This window comes from Cebus imitator, unplaced genomic scaffold, assembly GCF_001604975.1.
Source record: "Cebus imitator isolate Cc_AM_T3 unplaced genomic scaffold, Cebus_imitator-1.0 Scaffold24, whole genome shotgun sequence".
Lineage (NCBI taxonomy): Eukaryota > Metazoa > Chordata > Mammalia > Primates > Cebidae > Cebus > Cebus imitator.
In genome coordinates this window covers 5549069-5568070 of record NW_016107339.1, presented here as the reverse complement: position 1 = coordinate 5568070, position 19002 = coordinate 5549069, and the positions used below count along the sequence as shown (strand labels likewise).

The window sequence follows — 19002 nt, the reverse complement described above, 5'->3', positions numbered from 1 at the left end:
AAAAAAAAAAAAAAAAAAAAAAAAAAACTGAAGTACAAGTGTCTATGGGCATTTCGCAACAGAATCATAATATATTGGTTAAATGTAATTTGCATGAGCACATAAATGATTCTAAGAAAAATAATGTCTGAAGATGCCCTTAAGCCCATTCATCCTTTACTTTGAGCTTTTTTAAGCTACCATAGGACATTAGGGAAATAGCCATGGCAGAAATCACTGACAATGAAATGTTTCTTAAATTACATGTCCTGAATACTTGAAGGTCATATAAATGCCTTTGCTTATTTAAGTTCAAGCATTGATTTGCTGAACAAAATCAGCTCCTCCTCAGTTGCTCAAGGGACCACTGTGGGTGGTGGCCTTTGTCCAACAAGATGTCCTGGTGCAAAAATAGTCTGGTGTTGTTCTCTCATTTATATTTGTGAAATATAAATGAGAGCGCCTGATATACCAATTGCTCCATTGTTTAGATGACAATAGAATATATGCAAATTACGCTTGGTGGTTTGCAGCTGTAAAGTTTACTCAAAAGTTGACATTCTGTATCTGTATTGGATCATGAAATCATTAATCTCCCATATACATTTGCTTCTATTAAGCTCTGTGCACCTTTTTAAGCCTAAGCGTTTGTTGTTGAATCCAGGTTTTCCCACTGCTATTGCTAAAATCATACCAAGGCTGATATTGTTTAGATACTGGGCTTCCATGTTGTTCAATTTACTTAGCAATTCAACAGACAGGCACTGAGCCCTTGATAAGTATGAGCCACTCTGCTAATTGCTGGGTACAAAGAATAATGAGACCCAACGCTGCCTTGACTTTACTCTTTTGGGAGAGACAAAAAGTCAAGAGACATTGTCAGATGGTGTGGAGTGTTGTACTTCTATGACTGGGAAGACTTAGCCTAGTTGAAGGTCAAATGAGAGTTCAGCAAAAAGAGACATCATAATTGAGTCCTGAAAGCTGGGTTGACATTAGCCAGGGGACAATGGACTAAAAAGTATGGGGAAGAGAGTTTTCAAGTTAGAGGAAGCACAAATGACTTAAAGGTAACAGGGAGCTTGGCATATTAAAAAATGGGCTGTTCCCTTAATGTATTTACGTAACTTATACATGTTATAGTTCCTACTTTTGATCAAATCATCAAATTTGGGCTTGACCTGATTTAGGAGATTGATTTGACCCACTTTCAGTTAGCTATTATTGTTTTATTCTAATTTAAAGCTTTATATAGTTGAATTTATTTATCTTTCCCTAGAAAGACCCTTTGAGCCATGTTTCTACTCTGTTCAGGTTTTCTGCTGTGCAGGAGTGGAAAGCTGTGATACCTTTTCTCACTCATAAGGGTCAGAGCTGACATTCCTATAACAAAATACTGGTTAACAAGAAAAGTATAGCATTTATAGCATTTATTTAATCAAAGTTTTACCTAAAACAGTATTCATCAGAAATGAAAACCAAGGACCCAGGGAAAACTCTATTTTTATATGTAGGTTTGATAAAGAAGAGACCACTGTGTAGAAATGTGATCGGACAAAAGGATATGATCTGAGGTCTTCCTATATCCTTCACTTTAAAGTACCTAGCATGTCAAGGGACCATACTTCGAGGTATTCTATTCTGAGCCCCAACAATACAATCACTTAGGGAAATTGTATGCCACCATTTAATTGGTAAATATGAAAACTGTAGTTAAGTAAAAGTATCCTTTGGATATCTTGTTAAATGAAAAGCAAAATAAGTATCATTTCCATGTTATGCTTACAACTTTGTAAAATTATACATCAAAAGTAAAAGGATGCACAAATACTGTATTACAAAAACTTTGGCCTTATCTTTGTCCTCAGTTCCAGCTAGGTAACCTGTAAAACTTGGAAATTTCCCAAGTGATAGGAGTATCTAGAACTCTTGTATCACATCTGAGTTTATATTAATGAGGTGAGTCAGGATGGGGCCCAGTCGCCAGAAAGACTAACCATAAAATTAAAGGATTAGGGCTTTGAGCCCAGTAATGTAGTTCCAACCTCTGAGGAGAGGAAGGATGCTGGAGATTGAGTTCATGTGCCTTGCAATTTAGTCAATCATGCCTAGATAATGAAACACACACACACAAAAAAACAAACAAACAGACAAACAAAAAACACGATGGACAGTAAGGGTAAGGCCTGGGTGAGTTTCTTTGGTTTGAAAGGTGTAGGGAGGAAGATGCATCATGATTCCATGGGGAGAAGATGTGGAAGCTCTGATTCAGGATCCTCCTAGTTCTAGCCCTATGTGTCTCTTCATTGAGCTGCTTCTGAATTGTGTCCTTTACAATAAAATTATAAGTTTAGTGCTATTTTGAGCTATGTAAGTCATTCTAGCAAGTTATCAAACCCATTGGGGGCAGAAGAACCCCTAAATTTGTACCTAGTTTATCACAAATGCAGGTGGCTTGTGGACCCTCAAACTCGTGACTGGCATTTGAAGTAGAGTCTTGTTGGGGACAATGCCATTGAATTGTGGAGTCTACACCAATTCCGGATGGTTAGTGTCAGTATCACATTGCAGTACTGTAACGGCCATCTTGAAAAACTCTTTAGCAGCACCTATTAAAGTTTATCCTATAAATATTCTATAACTTAGTAATTTAATTCCTAGATATGTCAGATAAATGACCATGATATCCAACAAATACATGCCTAGAATTGTTTTTAGCTTATTCATAATAGATTAATAGGGACAGCAACCCAACTCTTCAGCAGTTTCTACATCTTGTCTGACCCAAGAACCCCTTTCTTTCTTGACTACTACACCTATCGGCATTGCTTGAGACAGATTTTGTAAAAAAATTCTTGAAAATAATATGCATACACAAAATAAGATGTTACTGTTTTGAGAGATCAGACCTATTGGCTTCTGGAGAGAAAATCAACATACATGACTTTCTTTTTATATAAAATATTCAGTTATAATAGTAAATCATAAGTTGCAGCAAAATGATCAAAGTAGCCATGTGTATGTCCCAATTTGATAGATGCTACTTTTAGTTATATAGAATACTATACAGCAACAAAAGTGATCAAAATACAGACATAAAGAGGAATGAAAGAAGCCAGACACAAAAGAATGCATACTGTGTACTTACGTTCTTATGACCTGCAAAAGCAGGTACAAATAATCTCTGGTGACATCTCATAATTGACTTGGCAAGTGCACGACTGAGAGACTTGACTGCTAAAAATGTTCCATCTCTTTATTGGGATGGTGTAAACTTGAGGGTATGCATATATTTTTTTAAATCTGCAAAGGATGCACTTAAAATGTGTGTACTTTTTGTGTGTAAGTTATACATCTATGTAAAAAGTTAAAGGACAAAAATGGAATTTCTCAAATGGTAAAATTTTTGTGGGAGTGGGATTTTAAGCAACTTTTATATTAGTGTTTTTTAATGCAAGAATACGAGTAATATAAAAACATTTTACTAATTCAAAGTTGATGTAATAAATATACCAGGATCTCCACTCAGTGTCACTTCACACTGGAGAGTCACAAATGTTCATATTTGAATATGATGAATATTACAAAGCTTGATTATAGCGTCTGAGAGACTCACAGAGGTATGGTGAGAGGCTTGTGATTGTTAGCAAGTTTCCCACTCAGTTATGTGAAATTGGACAATTCTATGACCATCCAACACACAGAAAGTGCCTGTAAGTGTAACCTTTAAAGTTACTGTTACTGGACATTATTACATATAAATACCAGCTGAAAAAGACAACCTTTTTATTTCTGGACTTCTAAACTTCCTGGCATTTTGAGTTATTATTCTTTGATTTAAAAACTGAAAGCCACAGTAATAATGGAAACAGAGAGCGAAGAGGTCTCTTAGAGCAGGAACTGTAAACTCAAGGTTAAGTTTCATCCTCCGTGAAAATACAACAGGGGTCCTAGAGAAAAGAACCTGGAGCTGAGGCTGCTGTGCTTGAAGCATGTCCCGTGTATGCTCATTTAAAATCAATTTAGCAGAATCCCCAGAGGGGAGGTGAGGGAAAACCTAGCCTTAGATAGAAATGCAAAGGTTCTTCAGCCTGAAATGAAGAAAAACATATTCATTTGGCTTTAAATAAGGCCATGGGCTGGGTTTGAAATCGAATTTTAGCCTTGAGTTTGGGTAAGCATATCAATACGTAGTGTATCGTTCTTCATTTTTGTTTGTTTGGAATTGTTAATAGATTTAGAAAATTCTGGCTTTCAAAATATCACAATTTAGAGATCGAATAAATATATACTAAAATGTAGACTTCACCATTTCTTTTTGTTTTTAATTCAGTGGCTGCCCTGGTTCGGTGAATTATATATGAAGTTTCTATGTATTACATTATTCATTTGGTGTCTACTATTGTACTGAAACCTTTACATTTTACTTATATTTTTAAAATAATTTTCTTTCTGAGATCACTGTTTTCTAAAATGTACCCCTTGAACAATGATGCTATTTTTTTAAAAAACCAGCAAAAACTTTGGTTATATTTAGAAATCATGCATTTAAAACATATTTTTTATATATCTCAGAGATTTGAATATTCTGTATTGAGTGCTGTTAATGTCTAAGCTGTAGTACCTTGATTTTCTACATCTTGTCTGACCCAAGAACCCCTTTTTTTCTTGTACTACTACTCAAGACATTGCCTGAGACAGATTTTGTAAAAAAAAAATTCTTGATAATAATATGCATACGCAAAATAAGATGCTACTGTTTTGACAGATCAGACCTGTTGGTTTCTGGAGAGAAAAACAACATACATGACTTTCTTTTTATATAAAATATTCGATTATAATAGTAAATCATAAGTTTCGGCAAAATGATCAAAGTAGCTGTGTGTGTGTCCCCTGATTTGGTAGATGTTACTTTTCATTATACATCAGGTGGTATCATCTAATTAACTATTTGATAACAGAACTGATTATTTAGGTTTTGCTGTTTCATAATTCCTCATTGTAAAACACTGTATATATATGTGTGAATATGATTTATTTTTATTAAGACGTTAAAACTTGTACTAGATTTTTAAAATGATAAAAGATAATTACTTTTGATGGTGTATCTATAGTTTGTGAAATCTCTTTAAAAGGTATTAAGTATTTTTTAAGTATTCTGGGAAATAAAATTGTCTCTGCAGAAGAATATAGCACTTTGCATTTTGAAATTTGATTTTATAGCCACAATGATCAGAACATCATTCAATTCAAACAAAATAACTTAATATAAAGACTATATTACATTTGCATGAAGTAACTAGTCCCAAAATACCTTCTTTACAGATTTGGTCACATTTGAATGTGGTCACTGCTTCCCCAGTGTTACTAAAGAAAAAAAAAAATAGTAATAATAATAATAATAACCTGATCACCAAAATATGATAAAAACTCAGCAGTATGTATTTAAGGAGAGCATCTTTGATATGCATATACAGTTCATTTTTATTTCAAAGTATAAGAGAACTTCAATATTCCTTAATGAGTTATAGGCATAATTAACTCCCCTTATACCCTAATAGAAACCCACCCCATTTGTGCACAGAATGTACACCAACAGAACATGGTAACGCAACTACTTGTAAGTCAATGATCTCTTTCTGCTTTTAATTTTTTGTCAGCTGGTGGCTGAAGGGAAAATTACCCTTCATTGTTCTCTGGGGTTGTTTTAATGGAAGCGATAGAAGAATTATCCTGGAGAGAAGAATGAGGGCTACTGAAGCAGCACAGACTCACACATTTGTGTGGCTGCTGACTTTTTCCAGCTCTGTGCATTGTTAATGTTGGTTCTGGGGAAATAAGGTTGAGGAAGGTTTAGAAGCTTAGTTGGGGTGAGACTTGGCAGTGTATGTGAAGAAGAATCCTGTACTGTGTCCGATGGCCCTTCATATTGCTCTTCTACAGCAGGCCCAAGCTAAGGAAAAGAGACACTGTAATTTTAAATTAATTTTTCATGTTTGGATTAAGACACTTAACTGATTTTAGGAATGATCTTACGTTGCAGTACCTCGATTTTCTACATCTTATCTGACCCAAGAACCCCTTTTTTTTCTTGCCTACTCCATATAACAGTGCTGCTTGATCACAGAATTGACTGAAAATAATGAAATGCTTTCAGTCAATGGATAAACACATGTAGTGCATCCTTACAGAGGAATACTACTGAGCAATAAAAAGGAGCAAGCTACTGTTACATGTAACAACGTGGATCTCAGCACCATTGTATTGAATGATAGATTCCAGACACAAATGACCGCATACTCTATGATACCATTTATATGAAATGGCAAAAGAGAGAGACAGAAATGGCAAAAATATATAGAAAGCAGGCCAGTAGTTTCAGGGTCTGGGAGTAGGAGGCAGAGAATGACCACAGAGGAGTAAGAGGGAACTTGTCTAGTTAGTGGAAAAGGTCTGTGTGATTCTTATTCTCACTCTATGCATTTTTCGCATTTCACTTGTACACTTAATACTGGTGATGTTTATTGCATTTAAATTATACAATACCTAAATAAAATTGGTTAAGATTAAAATATTATAGAATTCACTTGTAAAGGAGAGAAGTGATCCTATAATTTGTTTTTTTTGACAGAGTCTCACTCTGTTACCCAGACTGGAATGGGGTGGCATGATCTCAGCTCACTGCAATCTGGGTTCAAGCGATTCTCCTACCTCAGCCTCTCGAATAGCTGGGATTTCTGGCACCTGCCACTATGCCTGGCTCATCTTATTTTCACGTTGGCCAGGAAGGTCTCCAACTCCTGATCTCAGGTTATCTGACGCCTCGGCCTCCCAAAGTACTGGGATTACAGGTGTGAGCTACCACGCCCGACCTATCATACATAAAAGTGGCCAGAAAAATGAGGACAGGCTGAGCTTCATCCAGAATTTGGGCAAGCGTTAATATCAGACAATAAATTTAAAGGGAAGGTAGAAAAGAAAAACGATTACACCCATGAGCTCTTCTCCTTTATCATTGCAATCATGTCATGTGCAAATCAACTAGTCCAGTGATGTAGCCTATGGAAAGCATTATAATAAATGCTGCTACTATTTTTACTGTTATTGTTATTATTCAGAACCATATATTAAGAGTATCTAGACAACCTAAGAGGAGTTGTGAATACAGAGGAGTCAGAAACTTTCTCCTTCCTTCAAGTGGAGAGAGACTGTGAATTAACTGATTCCAGTGATTTGAGAAACACAAAAGGAGATGGAATTGATCAATGACTTATTTAGGGGAATTAATGAACTATCATGTGTCACCGGAGCGGAATATTAAAGCATCATTTCTGACAGATTCTGAGCACTTTTGTGTGTATCAAATAATTTCTGATCTATTTCAATCTATTATGAAGACTCTTAGTATCTCATCATGTGAAAAATGGGAAACGTGCCAATGAGTAAAGGAGTTTGAGGCTGATATTAGCCTTGATCTTCATATGTGCTACAACACACAACATATAATGGCATCTATTTAATGTGCCCAGACTGACTATCCTAAGTAAATTTCATGTATTGTCACATTTGAGCTTCATCACAACTTTAATAAATGGGCATGGATAGTGAAAGAAGTTACATAAGAATTAAGATTAAGGGCTGGGCGTGGTGGTTCAAGCCTGTACTCCCAGCTACTTGGGAGGCTGAAGTGGGAGGATTGCTTGAGCCCAGGAATTTGAGCCTGCAGTGAGCTATGCTCTAGTCACCACACTCCAGCCAAAGCAACCATAGGATAAAGCTTGGTGAGGGAACATTTAACTTTATCAGAGCTGGATTGCTGATATTAAGTTTTTGTTGTTGCTTGTCCTGCCCTGGAAATGGAATGCAGAGAGTTAACTGATATCTGGCTCAAAATCTCTGGCACCCCCCCAATAAGTCCATAGGTTAACATTATATACTAGGTGGTCAACAAGTGATTGCTGAATGACTTAAATAACAGCTCCAGGTTTCAATTATTGGAAAGCAGGATTTGTATATTATATTCTTAGTCTAAAAGATACCAATCATAGCATAAGGTTGATGTTGTATAATGGTGTGTAATTCATTCTCATGGCTTCCCAACTGACCAGTCTATTTTGAAGTCCACTTTGGGGTAATGGTATAGAGATACTTCTGTGTTAGATTGCTGGTATTAGCAATAACTTGAATTTTGATAAATCTTTAATTATATTTAACAGTTATTAAACTGAGACAATTGTTGCTTTTAAATGAGAAAAACAGTTAGCATGCAGGCTCTAATAGGTACATTTATCATTTCCTTATCATACTGAGCTTTAGGCTTAATGTTATCTGTTTTCCAAGAAAGTAAAAATGTTGTTTCTTAGAATATAAAGGTTCTTTATAATGTGAGCAATTGAAGCTGTACAGATTGGTTCTTTAATGAAATGGGCAAAATTCCAATGGAACTGACAAGGTTTATTTCTATGTGTTGTATTTCTTTTTTCTCATTACAGATGGACCCGATTCAGAAAGCTGTAATAAACCATACATTTGGGGTTCCTCTTCCCCATCGAAGAAAGCAAATTATATCATGCAACATTTGCCAGTTGAGATTTAATTCTGATGTAAGTTTATCATTTAGTATTCACTTAAAAAAGTACTTTTTGGTGTTCTAATCTTACAGGAGAAAAGATTTCTTAAACATTTTCTCCAGTAACTGAGCATGTCAAAAATCAAAAATAACATTTAACTCGTTATATGCTTTAATTTTGGAGACTATGTTATGTTGGTGGTTTCCTACAGAAAATTTGCACTATACAAGCTTATACACTTGCAGTTTAATGTAGATTTTTTTTTAAGGCTTTTGTGAGTGGTATATGTAGTTAATACACTTTGCCTTTAGAAACAGCAAAACTTAGGACCAATGGAACTTTTAATGGGTTACACTCTGAAATAAGACAGGACTAAAACATATGTTAAGACCAAGATTTTGAATCTAAAAACTTTTTGGCTGGAATGGAGGCTTCAAATTCCATATTACCGCTATGTCCTTAATTACATTTATGCTAGACACTCAAAGTGTCTTTTCTTAGGGGTATTGGTATTTTAACAGGGGGTCCTACAGACCTAAAACCACTCAAGCCCCAAAAGATTCTTCAGTGTAGAACATGCAGGACGGAAACATTTGTGGACCTGACTGGTACTTCACAAGTTATTTAGGGAGTTATTCACATCCATTTCTAAAGACCAGGGTGGACTCTGGATCCATCACAGCGATACTAATTTTGACCTGTGGCCAATAGAAAAAAAAATATATGTATGTCTTCTCTTCTCCGCCAAACCTGCTCTGATGTGGAGATAATCCTGAGCGTTCCAGAAGAGAAAAACAACCTTAGTTTAGAAGGAATAGGAATTGGACAGCATTCACACTGTAGGCAAACATAAGGCTCCAACCTATCAAAATGGAGTCTTCCAAGCTACCATTTTCTTGTGCTAAGCTGACAGACTATGTGGAGTTGATCAAACAGATCTGAATTCTGGAGAATGTTATGCCTTCCAGTATTTAACCTCTCTAGTCAAGTAGTTCTCTCAGATGCTCTGATAAGGATAGGATACAAGATAATCGAGTATAGGAAATAGATGAGGCATAAAAAATAGCTTATTTCTTCTTTGAGGAGAACATTTCATCTATTTTGCTTTTGTCTTAAGAACTCATACTTACTAACGCAATTATCGGGTAATTTTATCATATCCATTGACTTAAAAAAGAGAAGAATGGATTGCCTGCATAACACCTTAGTGCATTTGGCCAGCTAAAACAAAATACCATAAAGTGAGTAGACCATGAACAACAGAAACTTATTTCTCAGAGTTCCAGAGGCTGAGAAGTGCAAGATCAAGGTGCTGACAAATTCACTGTCTGGTAAGGGCCTGCTGTCTGGTTCACAGATGGCACATTTTCACTGTATTTTCACATAGTGGAAGGGATAAAGGAGCTCCCTTGAAGCTATTTTATAAGGACACCAATCTCATTCACAAAGGTTTTGCCCTTATGACTTAAATCATCTCCCAAAAGGTTCCACCTGCTACTACCATCCCCTTGGGGGTTAGAATCTCAACATATGAATTTTCCCGGGATGCAAATAATTACACTATAGCAGCACTTAAGTGGTATTTGCTGCCAAAAACCAAAAAGAATATACCAAACATACAACATTTTATGTGAAGAAATTTTTGTTTAATGCTAAGCACCTTGATTTGAGTTACAGAAATTTACCACAGAATTGCTTAATTTATTAACAATAAAGTATTCTCAAGTGATAAATAAATCTCTTCAAGCTGTTGTAAAGAGTCCTCTTAATACATAAATAAAAGTTCTAAACTCAATAGCTTCAACTTTGATCATTTTTAAACATTCAGCAAACAATTATATAGTTTTATAATTATTATTTTAAGTGGCTTCTTTTTGGTTCCTCTTTTCCTAAGTTGTATTTATTTTTCACTTTGAAACTGATCAGATAATGATGTAAGTCTCCCAGGGGCCATGTTGTCAGCTTCTTATATTTAATGAGAGTACTTAAAATATCTCCTCCTGCCTATGACTTCACTGTCAATATTCTCTGCATTATGAACACTTCTGTTAAACGAGGCATAAGAAAGAAGCTTCAAGGCCATTGAACCTCATCTCCTACTAAGTGCAAGAATTTCATCTGTCACAAGTGCAAGATCTTTTTGTTGGTTATTCCTGGTAATGAGTTGCTTACCATTTCCAGACAGTGGTTCTATTTTGGGAGTGTTTCTAATTATGTATAGTGATGTCAAATTCATGATTGGACACTTTAGAAATATTGTCAAATATACTTTAGAAAACACACATTTTTATATATAAATTGATATAACATATGGAATATGAACATACTTCTCAAACATGTAATCTTATTTCATTTCCTTGGTGAGAGAATAGCAATTTATTTTGTTACTGATGTTGCAAAGTAGAATGGACATCAATATGTATTTATTAGGGACAACTGGCTTCTCATTCTCACAACGTTGCTTTCAGGTCTGGCATGTTGTAAAAGGAACATGGCCAAGGTATTTGGAGATGTGGACTAATCGCTTTGGGTCATAATTAAACAACTTCAGTCTTGACCAGATGATTACTGTGTTAATCTTCTATTGCTGCTATAATAAATTACCATAAACTTAGTGGCCTGAAGCAACACAAATATGCAGTCATCTCAGCTCACTTTGTGTCTCTGCATCACATTGTGGCTCCTCTTTAAATACTTCAAGCTTTTCTATGGTTACTATATCTGCTATGGTGATTTGTGACCTTTGATGTTACTATTGATTGTCTGGAGGCACCATGAATTCCACCCACATAAGATGGTAAATGTAATCAATGAATGTTGTATGTGCTCTGATTGCTCCACCATCTGCACGTTCCCCAATCTCCCACCCTCTCTTTGGACCTTCCTATTTCCTGAGACACAACATTGAAGTTAGGCCTATTTAAAACCCTACAATGGCCTGCATGTGTTCAAGTGAAAGAGTCACACATCTTTCGATTTACATCAAAAGCCAAAAATGATTAAGCTTAGTGAGGAAGGCATGCCAAAAGAAGAGTTAGGCTGAAAGCTAGGCCTTCTGTGCCAAATGGTTAGCTAAGCTGTAACTGTAAAAGAAAAGTTCTTGAAGGAAATTAGATGTGCTACTCTAGTAAACACATGAACGATATGAAAGCAAAAGAGCCTTATGTTTAATATGGAGAAAGTTCCAGTGGTTTGGATAGAAAATCAAATCAGCCATACCATTTCCTTAAATCAGAGCCTAATCCAGAGGAAGGCCCTAACTCTCTTCAAGTCTACGAAGGCTGACAGAGGTAAGCAAAAATTTCTGAAGCTGGGAGCGGCTGGTTCATGAGGTTTAAGGGAAGAAGTCCTCTCCGTAAGACAAACGTACACGGTGAAGCTGCAGGTGTAGATGTAGGAGCTGCAGCAAGTGATGCAGAAGATCTAGCTAAGGCCATTGATAAAGGTAGCTACAGGCTACACTACACAACAGATTTTCAGGTAAACCAAAGAGCATTCTACGGGAAGATGATGCTTAGGACTTTCCTAGCTGGAGAGGAAGTCAATGCCTCACTTTAAAGATTCAAAGAACAGGCTTACTCTCTTGTTAGGAGCTCATCAAGTTAGTGTCTAAATTGAAGCCAGTGCCCATTGACTATTCCACAAATCTTAGAGCCCTTAAGAATTACACTAAATCAACTCTGCCTGTGTTCTACAAATGCAACAACAAAGCCTGGATGACGGTACATCTGTTTACATCGTGGTTTACTGAATATTTTAAGCCCACTCTTGAGATTTATTGCTCAGAAAGAAAGATGTCTTTCAGAATATTACTGTTCATTGACAATGTACCTTATCACCCAAGAGCTCTGATGGAGATGTTCAGCAAGATTAATGTTGTTTTTATGCCTGCCTACACTACATTCACTGCGCAGCCCATGGATAAAGAAGCAATTTTGACTTCCCACTCTTATTATTTAAGAAATATATTTTTTAGACTATAGCTTCCATATACAGTGATTTCTCTAATGGATGTTGGCCAAATAAATTGAAATTTTTCTGGAAAAAATTTCACTGTTCTAGATGACATTAAGAGCATTTGTAATTCATGGGAGGAAGTCAAAACAGTCATATTAACAGGAATTTAGAAGAAGTTGATTCCACCCCTCATGGATGGTTTTGAGGGTTTCAAAACTCAGTGAAAGAAATAACTAGATATTGTGGAAACAGCAAGAGAACTTAGAGTCTGAAGATATTATTGAATTGATGTAATCTCAAGATAATCTCATGATAATCTCCTTTCATGGATGAGTTGCTTCTTTTGAATGAGCAAAGGAAGTCATTCCTTGAGATGGAATCCACTGCTGGTAAAGATGCTGTGAACACTGTTGAAGTGACGAAGCATTTAGAACATTATATAAATCTAATCGACAAAGTAGTGCAGGCTTTGAGAGGATTGACTTCAATTTTGAAAGAAATTCTGGTGTAGATAAAATGCTATCAAACAGCATTTTATACTACAGAGAATTCTTTTGTGAAAAGAGGAATTCTTGATGCAACAAAGTTCATTGTTGTCTTCTTTTAAGAAATTCCCACAGCTACCTCAACCTAAAACCACCACCAGTATGATCAGCCAATAGCTATCTACACTGAGGCAAGACATTCCACCAGCAAAAAGAGTATGTCTTGCTGAAGATTCATGTTATTGTTAGCATTTTTCAGCAATAGCACATTTTAAAATTAAGATATGTACATTGTATTCTTAGATATAATGTTATTGCACATTTAATAAAGTATGGTGTAAACAACTTTTATATGCATTGGGAAATGAGAAAATTCACGACTCACATTATTGTGATATTTGCTTTCCCGGGGTCATCTGGAACCAAATTGCAATACTTCTGAGGTATATCTGTATTACTTTACAGTTCTGAAGGTGAGAAGTCTGAAATGGGTCTCACTAGGATAAAGTCAGGGTGTCTGAAGGGTTATGTTCTTTCTACAGGGTCATGTTCTTTCTGCAGGCTCTGGAGGAGAATCCAGCTTCTTGCCTTTTTCAGCTTCTAGAGGCTGCCATCATTTTTCAGCTTGGGACCCCATTCCATCTTCAAAAACAGCAAGAGCCAATTCAGTCCTCTCACCCCTAATCATTCTTTCACTCTTCTGCCTCCCTCTTCCACATTCACAGACCCTTGTGATCACAAAGGGCCCACCTGGGTCATTCAGGATAATTTATTTTAAAATCAACTGATTAACAACTTTATTTTCACCTGCTAACCTAATCCCCCTTTGTCATATAATGTGACATATTCATATTTTCCTGGGATTATGATTTAAACAGCATTAGGAGGCCATTATTCTGTCTACCACAGATATCTCATTTTACTTGAATGTTTGACTTAGGTTGGAACTGAATTTCATGACCGTATCAGATAATAACTCATTTCAGTTTCTTTCGTCTATATAAGCTAGACACATATGAATTAACTGCCCTTACACTTTCTGTTGTTTTGAGCCTTGAATATCATTCACTGTTCAGTACAAATTTTAAACATCGTAGCTTATTTTTCAATAGGAAGATATAATGTTGAGTTTATAAATGACATAGCAACCTTCTAACGATGTTTTATAAACCAAAAATCATTGCAGAATTGAAATACAAGAGTAGAAACTCTTAGAAATTTAAAAAATGTCTTTGTATCATTATTATGTCAGTAAAAGAAACTTATGTACTGGAAATGTTAAATTTGTTTACTTATTGACCAGCCATGTCCATAAGTACTAATTTTACAAAATACTTAGACACGAAATGCCAAGATTGATTGGATTTATCAATTGATATGTATATAAGAAAATTATCTCTATTTAAAGAAAAACCAAAATCAAAATATACACATCATATTAGATCATTTTAAACTCAAGAAAAGGCTAAGTCCAATGCAACAACCCTTTTGTTCTTTCTAGGTAAATCTGAAATTTATGTTTCCATTTTTAAACCTAGAATCTTTCTAGAAAAATAACATTGTAATTCAGTTGTATGCTTGATTGAATCCTTTATCACTTAGGAAAGTAGTTTTGCCTTATGAACCTTTTTACATTTCAAAGCTTCTTCCCCTTCCAATGAGAATAATAGCTGGTAGTTCTTTTCATGTTTGGATCATGAAAATTCAATTTCCTTTCCCTCTAAATTTTTATTTACTTTTTCAACCCTTCCTATCATAAACTGTGTCATTTGGTATTTTGCCATATCTGTTTCCTTTGGGTGCAGTTCTTATTTTTGGCCCTGCAGATAACTTTTAAAATGTCATAAATTATACTGCTTGCATTTTTAATCAGATTACCTTTTCCTGGTGTAGGTTTTTCTCTGACAAATCTCTTCTTGACATGCATATGAAACATACATGGGGTTATGCAGAAACCTTCCAATTCAAGACTAAAGGGTTGTAATTTGTTCAATTATTTTATCAGCATCTTAAAATAAGCATACATTACCAGGTGACCTAGGCAAATTAGTAATGTGCCTTTGAAAGACTACAGCAGGGCCAACAAGATGTAAGCTTATTAAGTGAAGTAGAGAATGCATACTCAATGATTCACTATAGAATGGGAAATAAGATCTCAAGTTCCAAACTAAGGATACATAAGATTGTAGTATCTAAGTGTTATTACAGTTAACTTCCTAACAATAGAATTTCATAAAACATTAGAGGTAGAAGACACATACTGCTAATTTCACATGCAAAAGCTGAGATGTAGAGAGTATAGGTTTGTACAAGGCCAAGTGGTCATTAGCTGGCTGGGTAAGGACGGACGGTGTTTCCTTCTCTGATGTTTGTGCCTCATCTGGTCAAAGGAGGGCAGCAAGTCCATTCTGAAGTTTCAGTGGTTGCTACAACAATGGCACAGGGGAAGATCTACTAGTCAGGCTGTCCTAAGAGAGATCTGAAGGTTTCTTTCCTCATGGAACTAACTGGAAGGAGTTAGAGCTACTATGGAAAGCCATTCAGCAGCGAGATCTCACCCATAAGAACTCATGAGTCCTCTTAAATGACATTACTGTACTCATATTCAGACACACTCAACAATTCAAGCATAAACACGTCAAAAGTGTAAACAGAAATGCATATTATTGAACTATAAAACAGTAACAACATGCCCTTAATGCTTCAGGACTGTCAAGCATTCATTATGTTGGGGAACTGTTTGAGAAATCAGAAGGGAAGAAATCTCATGAGAGCATAACATTGCTTGGAGACCTGATAGCCCTCCAAAAGGGTATTTGGGGGATCATTGCCAATGCATTGATATATTTTCTAATGATATTATAGAGAACATTATTATTTTTCTGCATTTTAGAACATAGAAATGTAGTAAAACGAAGCTGTGTGTCTGAATTTAATTCATATCTCTTAGTCTTAAGGTCCATTACCAGAGTGTCAATACACTGATGATGTTGCTGGGAGTATTTTTTTCCTACCCACTGGCCAAATTAGGCTTCTAGTGACCAAATTAGATAATTAAAATTTCTTAAAACATGTCTTAATATATCTTAATACATCAGTATTATTCACGGGGTTGATGTTTACAGGAAATACAGTTTAGCTGGGGGAAAAGCAAAAGCTAATAGTGGTTGTATTGGGGTCAATTAACTATCCTTTTACTTATTTTCTGGATTTTCTTTATAAGCATGTTTGAATTTAATAAAGGAAAAGAGAATTATTGCATCTATAATCTTATGTTTTTAAGCGGCATATTTTGTCTCAAATTATACATTTTGATGCTCCCTGGTGGTCTAGTGTTTAGGATTCCATTTTGAGGGCCTCAGTTCCAATTTTCTAAAGATTTCCTAAAACAAGCCCATGAGAATACATCGATATTATCATTCTCACATTTAGACTGAGGATGTTACTGCATATCCTAAAAGAAAGGTTAATAAAAATCTATGCATATGGGACGTACATTTAGTCCCAAACCTGAAAGCTGCCTCCAGGAAAGCAGAATGAAACTGTGGGAGAATCATTGCATCAGGAATTAGAAAACTTGAAGTCTAGTGCTGCTTTTTCTTAGTGGGTCATGTTTCTTCAGGCTCTTCACTGAACTTACAGATTCTACAATCACCTAATTTGAAATGACTAGCCATACCTCATAGTGATGTGAGATGTAAATAAAATACAACACACAGGCAATTGGATTATAAACTCTGCAATGAATGAAATTGAAAGGTCATTTTTATTTTATAGAAAAAAATATGCAGTTATGTTTTCCCTTTGCATGTTAAATTCTTAAGAAATATCAAAGTTTGAAAATACTTTTGCTTTTTTCAAAAGTGTATTTAAAAGGATGTACTCTGCTTAATGTGTTTGTATTTATTGTGTATTTCTGTTAAGATATGAGGCATTCACTCTTGGTAAATCTTTACCTTTTAAAAATATGCAGGGACAAATTGTCCCTGTCAAAACTGCATCTATTAAAAGCTATCAACCTCTTTAAGTATGTTGTTGCTGCCACATCCCAAAGGATCTTCTGAGGGACACAGTTCTAAATGAAATTTTCAAGCAGTTTTGAAACATCTCTCTCATAGGAGAGTGTCCTGTGTCCGTCTCCAAGACTTGCAAAATTATTTGGAGTTTTGGCCTGAGCACCACAGCCTTCCCACTGGGTCCTTTTTCTTCTTCAAAAGCTGTCCTTTGACAGGATCATTCGGCTTGTGTGAAAGAAGAGACACATCAGAGAATCTGATGAGTTTTAGTTGGGCTGTCAGGTCACCCCTGTGTGAAGAGCTGGCTCTGGAGAGTGTGGTGATAGCCTATAGGTTGTCACTGTGTTTGAAACAAGTGACTAGGAGCTCTTTTTTGAAGGGCTTATACTCTGAGTTGACATTTGGGACACATTTCATCTCACAGCCTCGCTAGTTCCTACCTCTTGAGTGGAACCCCCAGCTCTGTCAGGAATTCTCAGAGAACAAAACCTGAACAGAAGGACAGAGCAAGAAATACTGAGTTTAGCTGCTCGAGATTTAAAGAGAAAGGAGCCAGCCAAGAACACAGGAATCTACTTAGGCAGTGTGCTTCTTTAGCAGGCTTTTAAAAATAAAACCCCAACTATTAGGTCATTTCAGGACTCTCTGAATCAGGCTTTGATCGTCCAGCATTTCTTCTGGGGATGAAATGAGGAAGAGACTAAGAAAAGAGAAATCTTTATTAAAAGTTTGTATGTCTCTGCGTTTCTTTACAAAGTAATAATATTGATTTTTCCATCAGCTTCTCTTAGACATGGAAAATTTGACCCTGAATATCTAAAAACAGAAAGTTGATTTTAGAATGTGACCAGTAGATACATTTATAACCTCTAGTAACCACGGGGATATTTGCGTTTCTATAGAGTATTGTGAACAACTCAGAACTGTTTTCTATTAGATCATACAAACCACAGAGATGTCTAAGAAACCTTTCTATTTGTATATTGTATAGATGGAGAAACCAAAGACCAGAGTATTTAGTTGACTTTCTCAAGGGTAATAAGTTACTGAAACAGCTAGGTGAACAAGAAATAGGGCTCTTAAGTTCCCTAACATAATGCTTTTATTTATGATATCAGGGGACATGCCCCAGGAGAAATGTATTTTGAGACTTGCCTTGACATCAACTGATAGTTTTCAACTAAGACCATCAGTCACTTAAGTTCTATAAACAATACAGACTTTATTCAAGGGTGGGTATCGGTAGCATGCTTATGGCTCGCAGGGATATAGGAACATATTTAAAAATTGAGAGGCACTAAAAGGACATTACTAATATAGTAAGTATTGAAGGGAACAGGAGAGAATCTGTCTTGAGAGTCTATTTCATTAAATGCAAAGAGTTTGAGAAGAGGATTAAGCAGGGCTAAAACTGAAGGACATGTGATCGGGAGGATAAACTGCAGTAGTGAAGCAAGAGATATATGTCCAATTAAACCAACTAAAAGTTTTCCATGGGTTCCCAGAAAATGAGGCAAGAAGCCATAAATGCTAGGAAGATTCTAAAAGTCTTAGATATCAATGTCACATGAATAAATGAAAGAAGCACTCAAAACCAGAAACATTTTTCCTTATTGCTGTAACAAGGAAACGAAGGTAAAAACAGTAACAGCCAGGTGTGGGGGTGTTGCAAGACTTTGCCTTAGTTCAGCTAAGACTGGATTCTTGTCTATCCCATGGCCATGAAAATGTAGGCTTGCAGATGATTTAAAGGGTGAGTCAAGCAGCGTTTTACTGCTTGAAAAGGGAAAAAAAGGGAAAGAGAGATTCTCTGCAAGGCCAGAGTACCCTGTTAGAGTGCTTTCCACCTGCCCTCCAATCCCAGGTTCCAGACAGGAAGAGGAAGGGCCAAGCTCCTCCCCTTGCAAACATGGTGAACTTCCCGAGGTTATACCTCAGCGTGCAGGCTGGTTTGAGTTTCTCCAGGGACCCACTCCCCAACTGGCTGTCTCATTT

General features: G+C 36.0%; 1 protein-coding gene and 1 long non-coding RNA gene across 5 annotated transcripts in view; one reads left to right on the top strand and one right to left on the bottom strand.

Annotated features, from left to right (window-relative positions):
• Positions 1 to 19002, top strand: part of ZNF385D (zinc finger protein 385D) — a 691222-nt gene that overhangs the window by 542435 nt on the left and 129785 nt on the right. For all 4 annotated transcript variants that reach the window (XM_017522543.2, XM_017522544.2, XM_017522542.2 and 1 more), the window contains exon 3: positions 8472 to 8582. In XM_017522543.2, coding sequence (XP_017378032.1) covers positions 8472 to 8582 — 111 coding nt within the window. The remainder of the gene's footprint in view (positions 1 to 8471; positions 8583 to 19002) is intronic.
• Positions 1 to 19002, bottom strand: part of LOC108299943 — a 55711-nt gene that overhangs the window by 31248 nt on the left and 5461 nt on the right. The window lies entirely within an intron of this gene.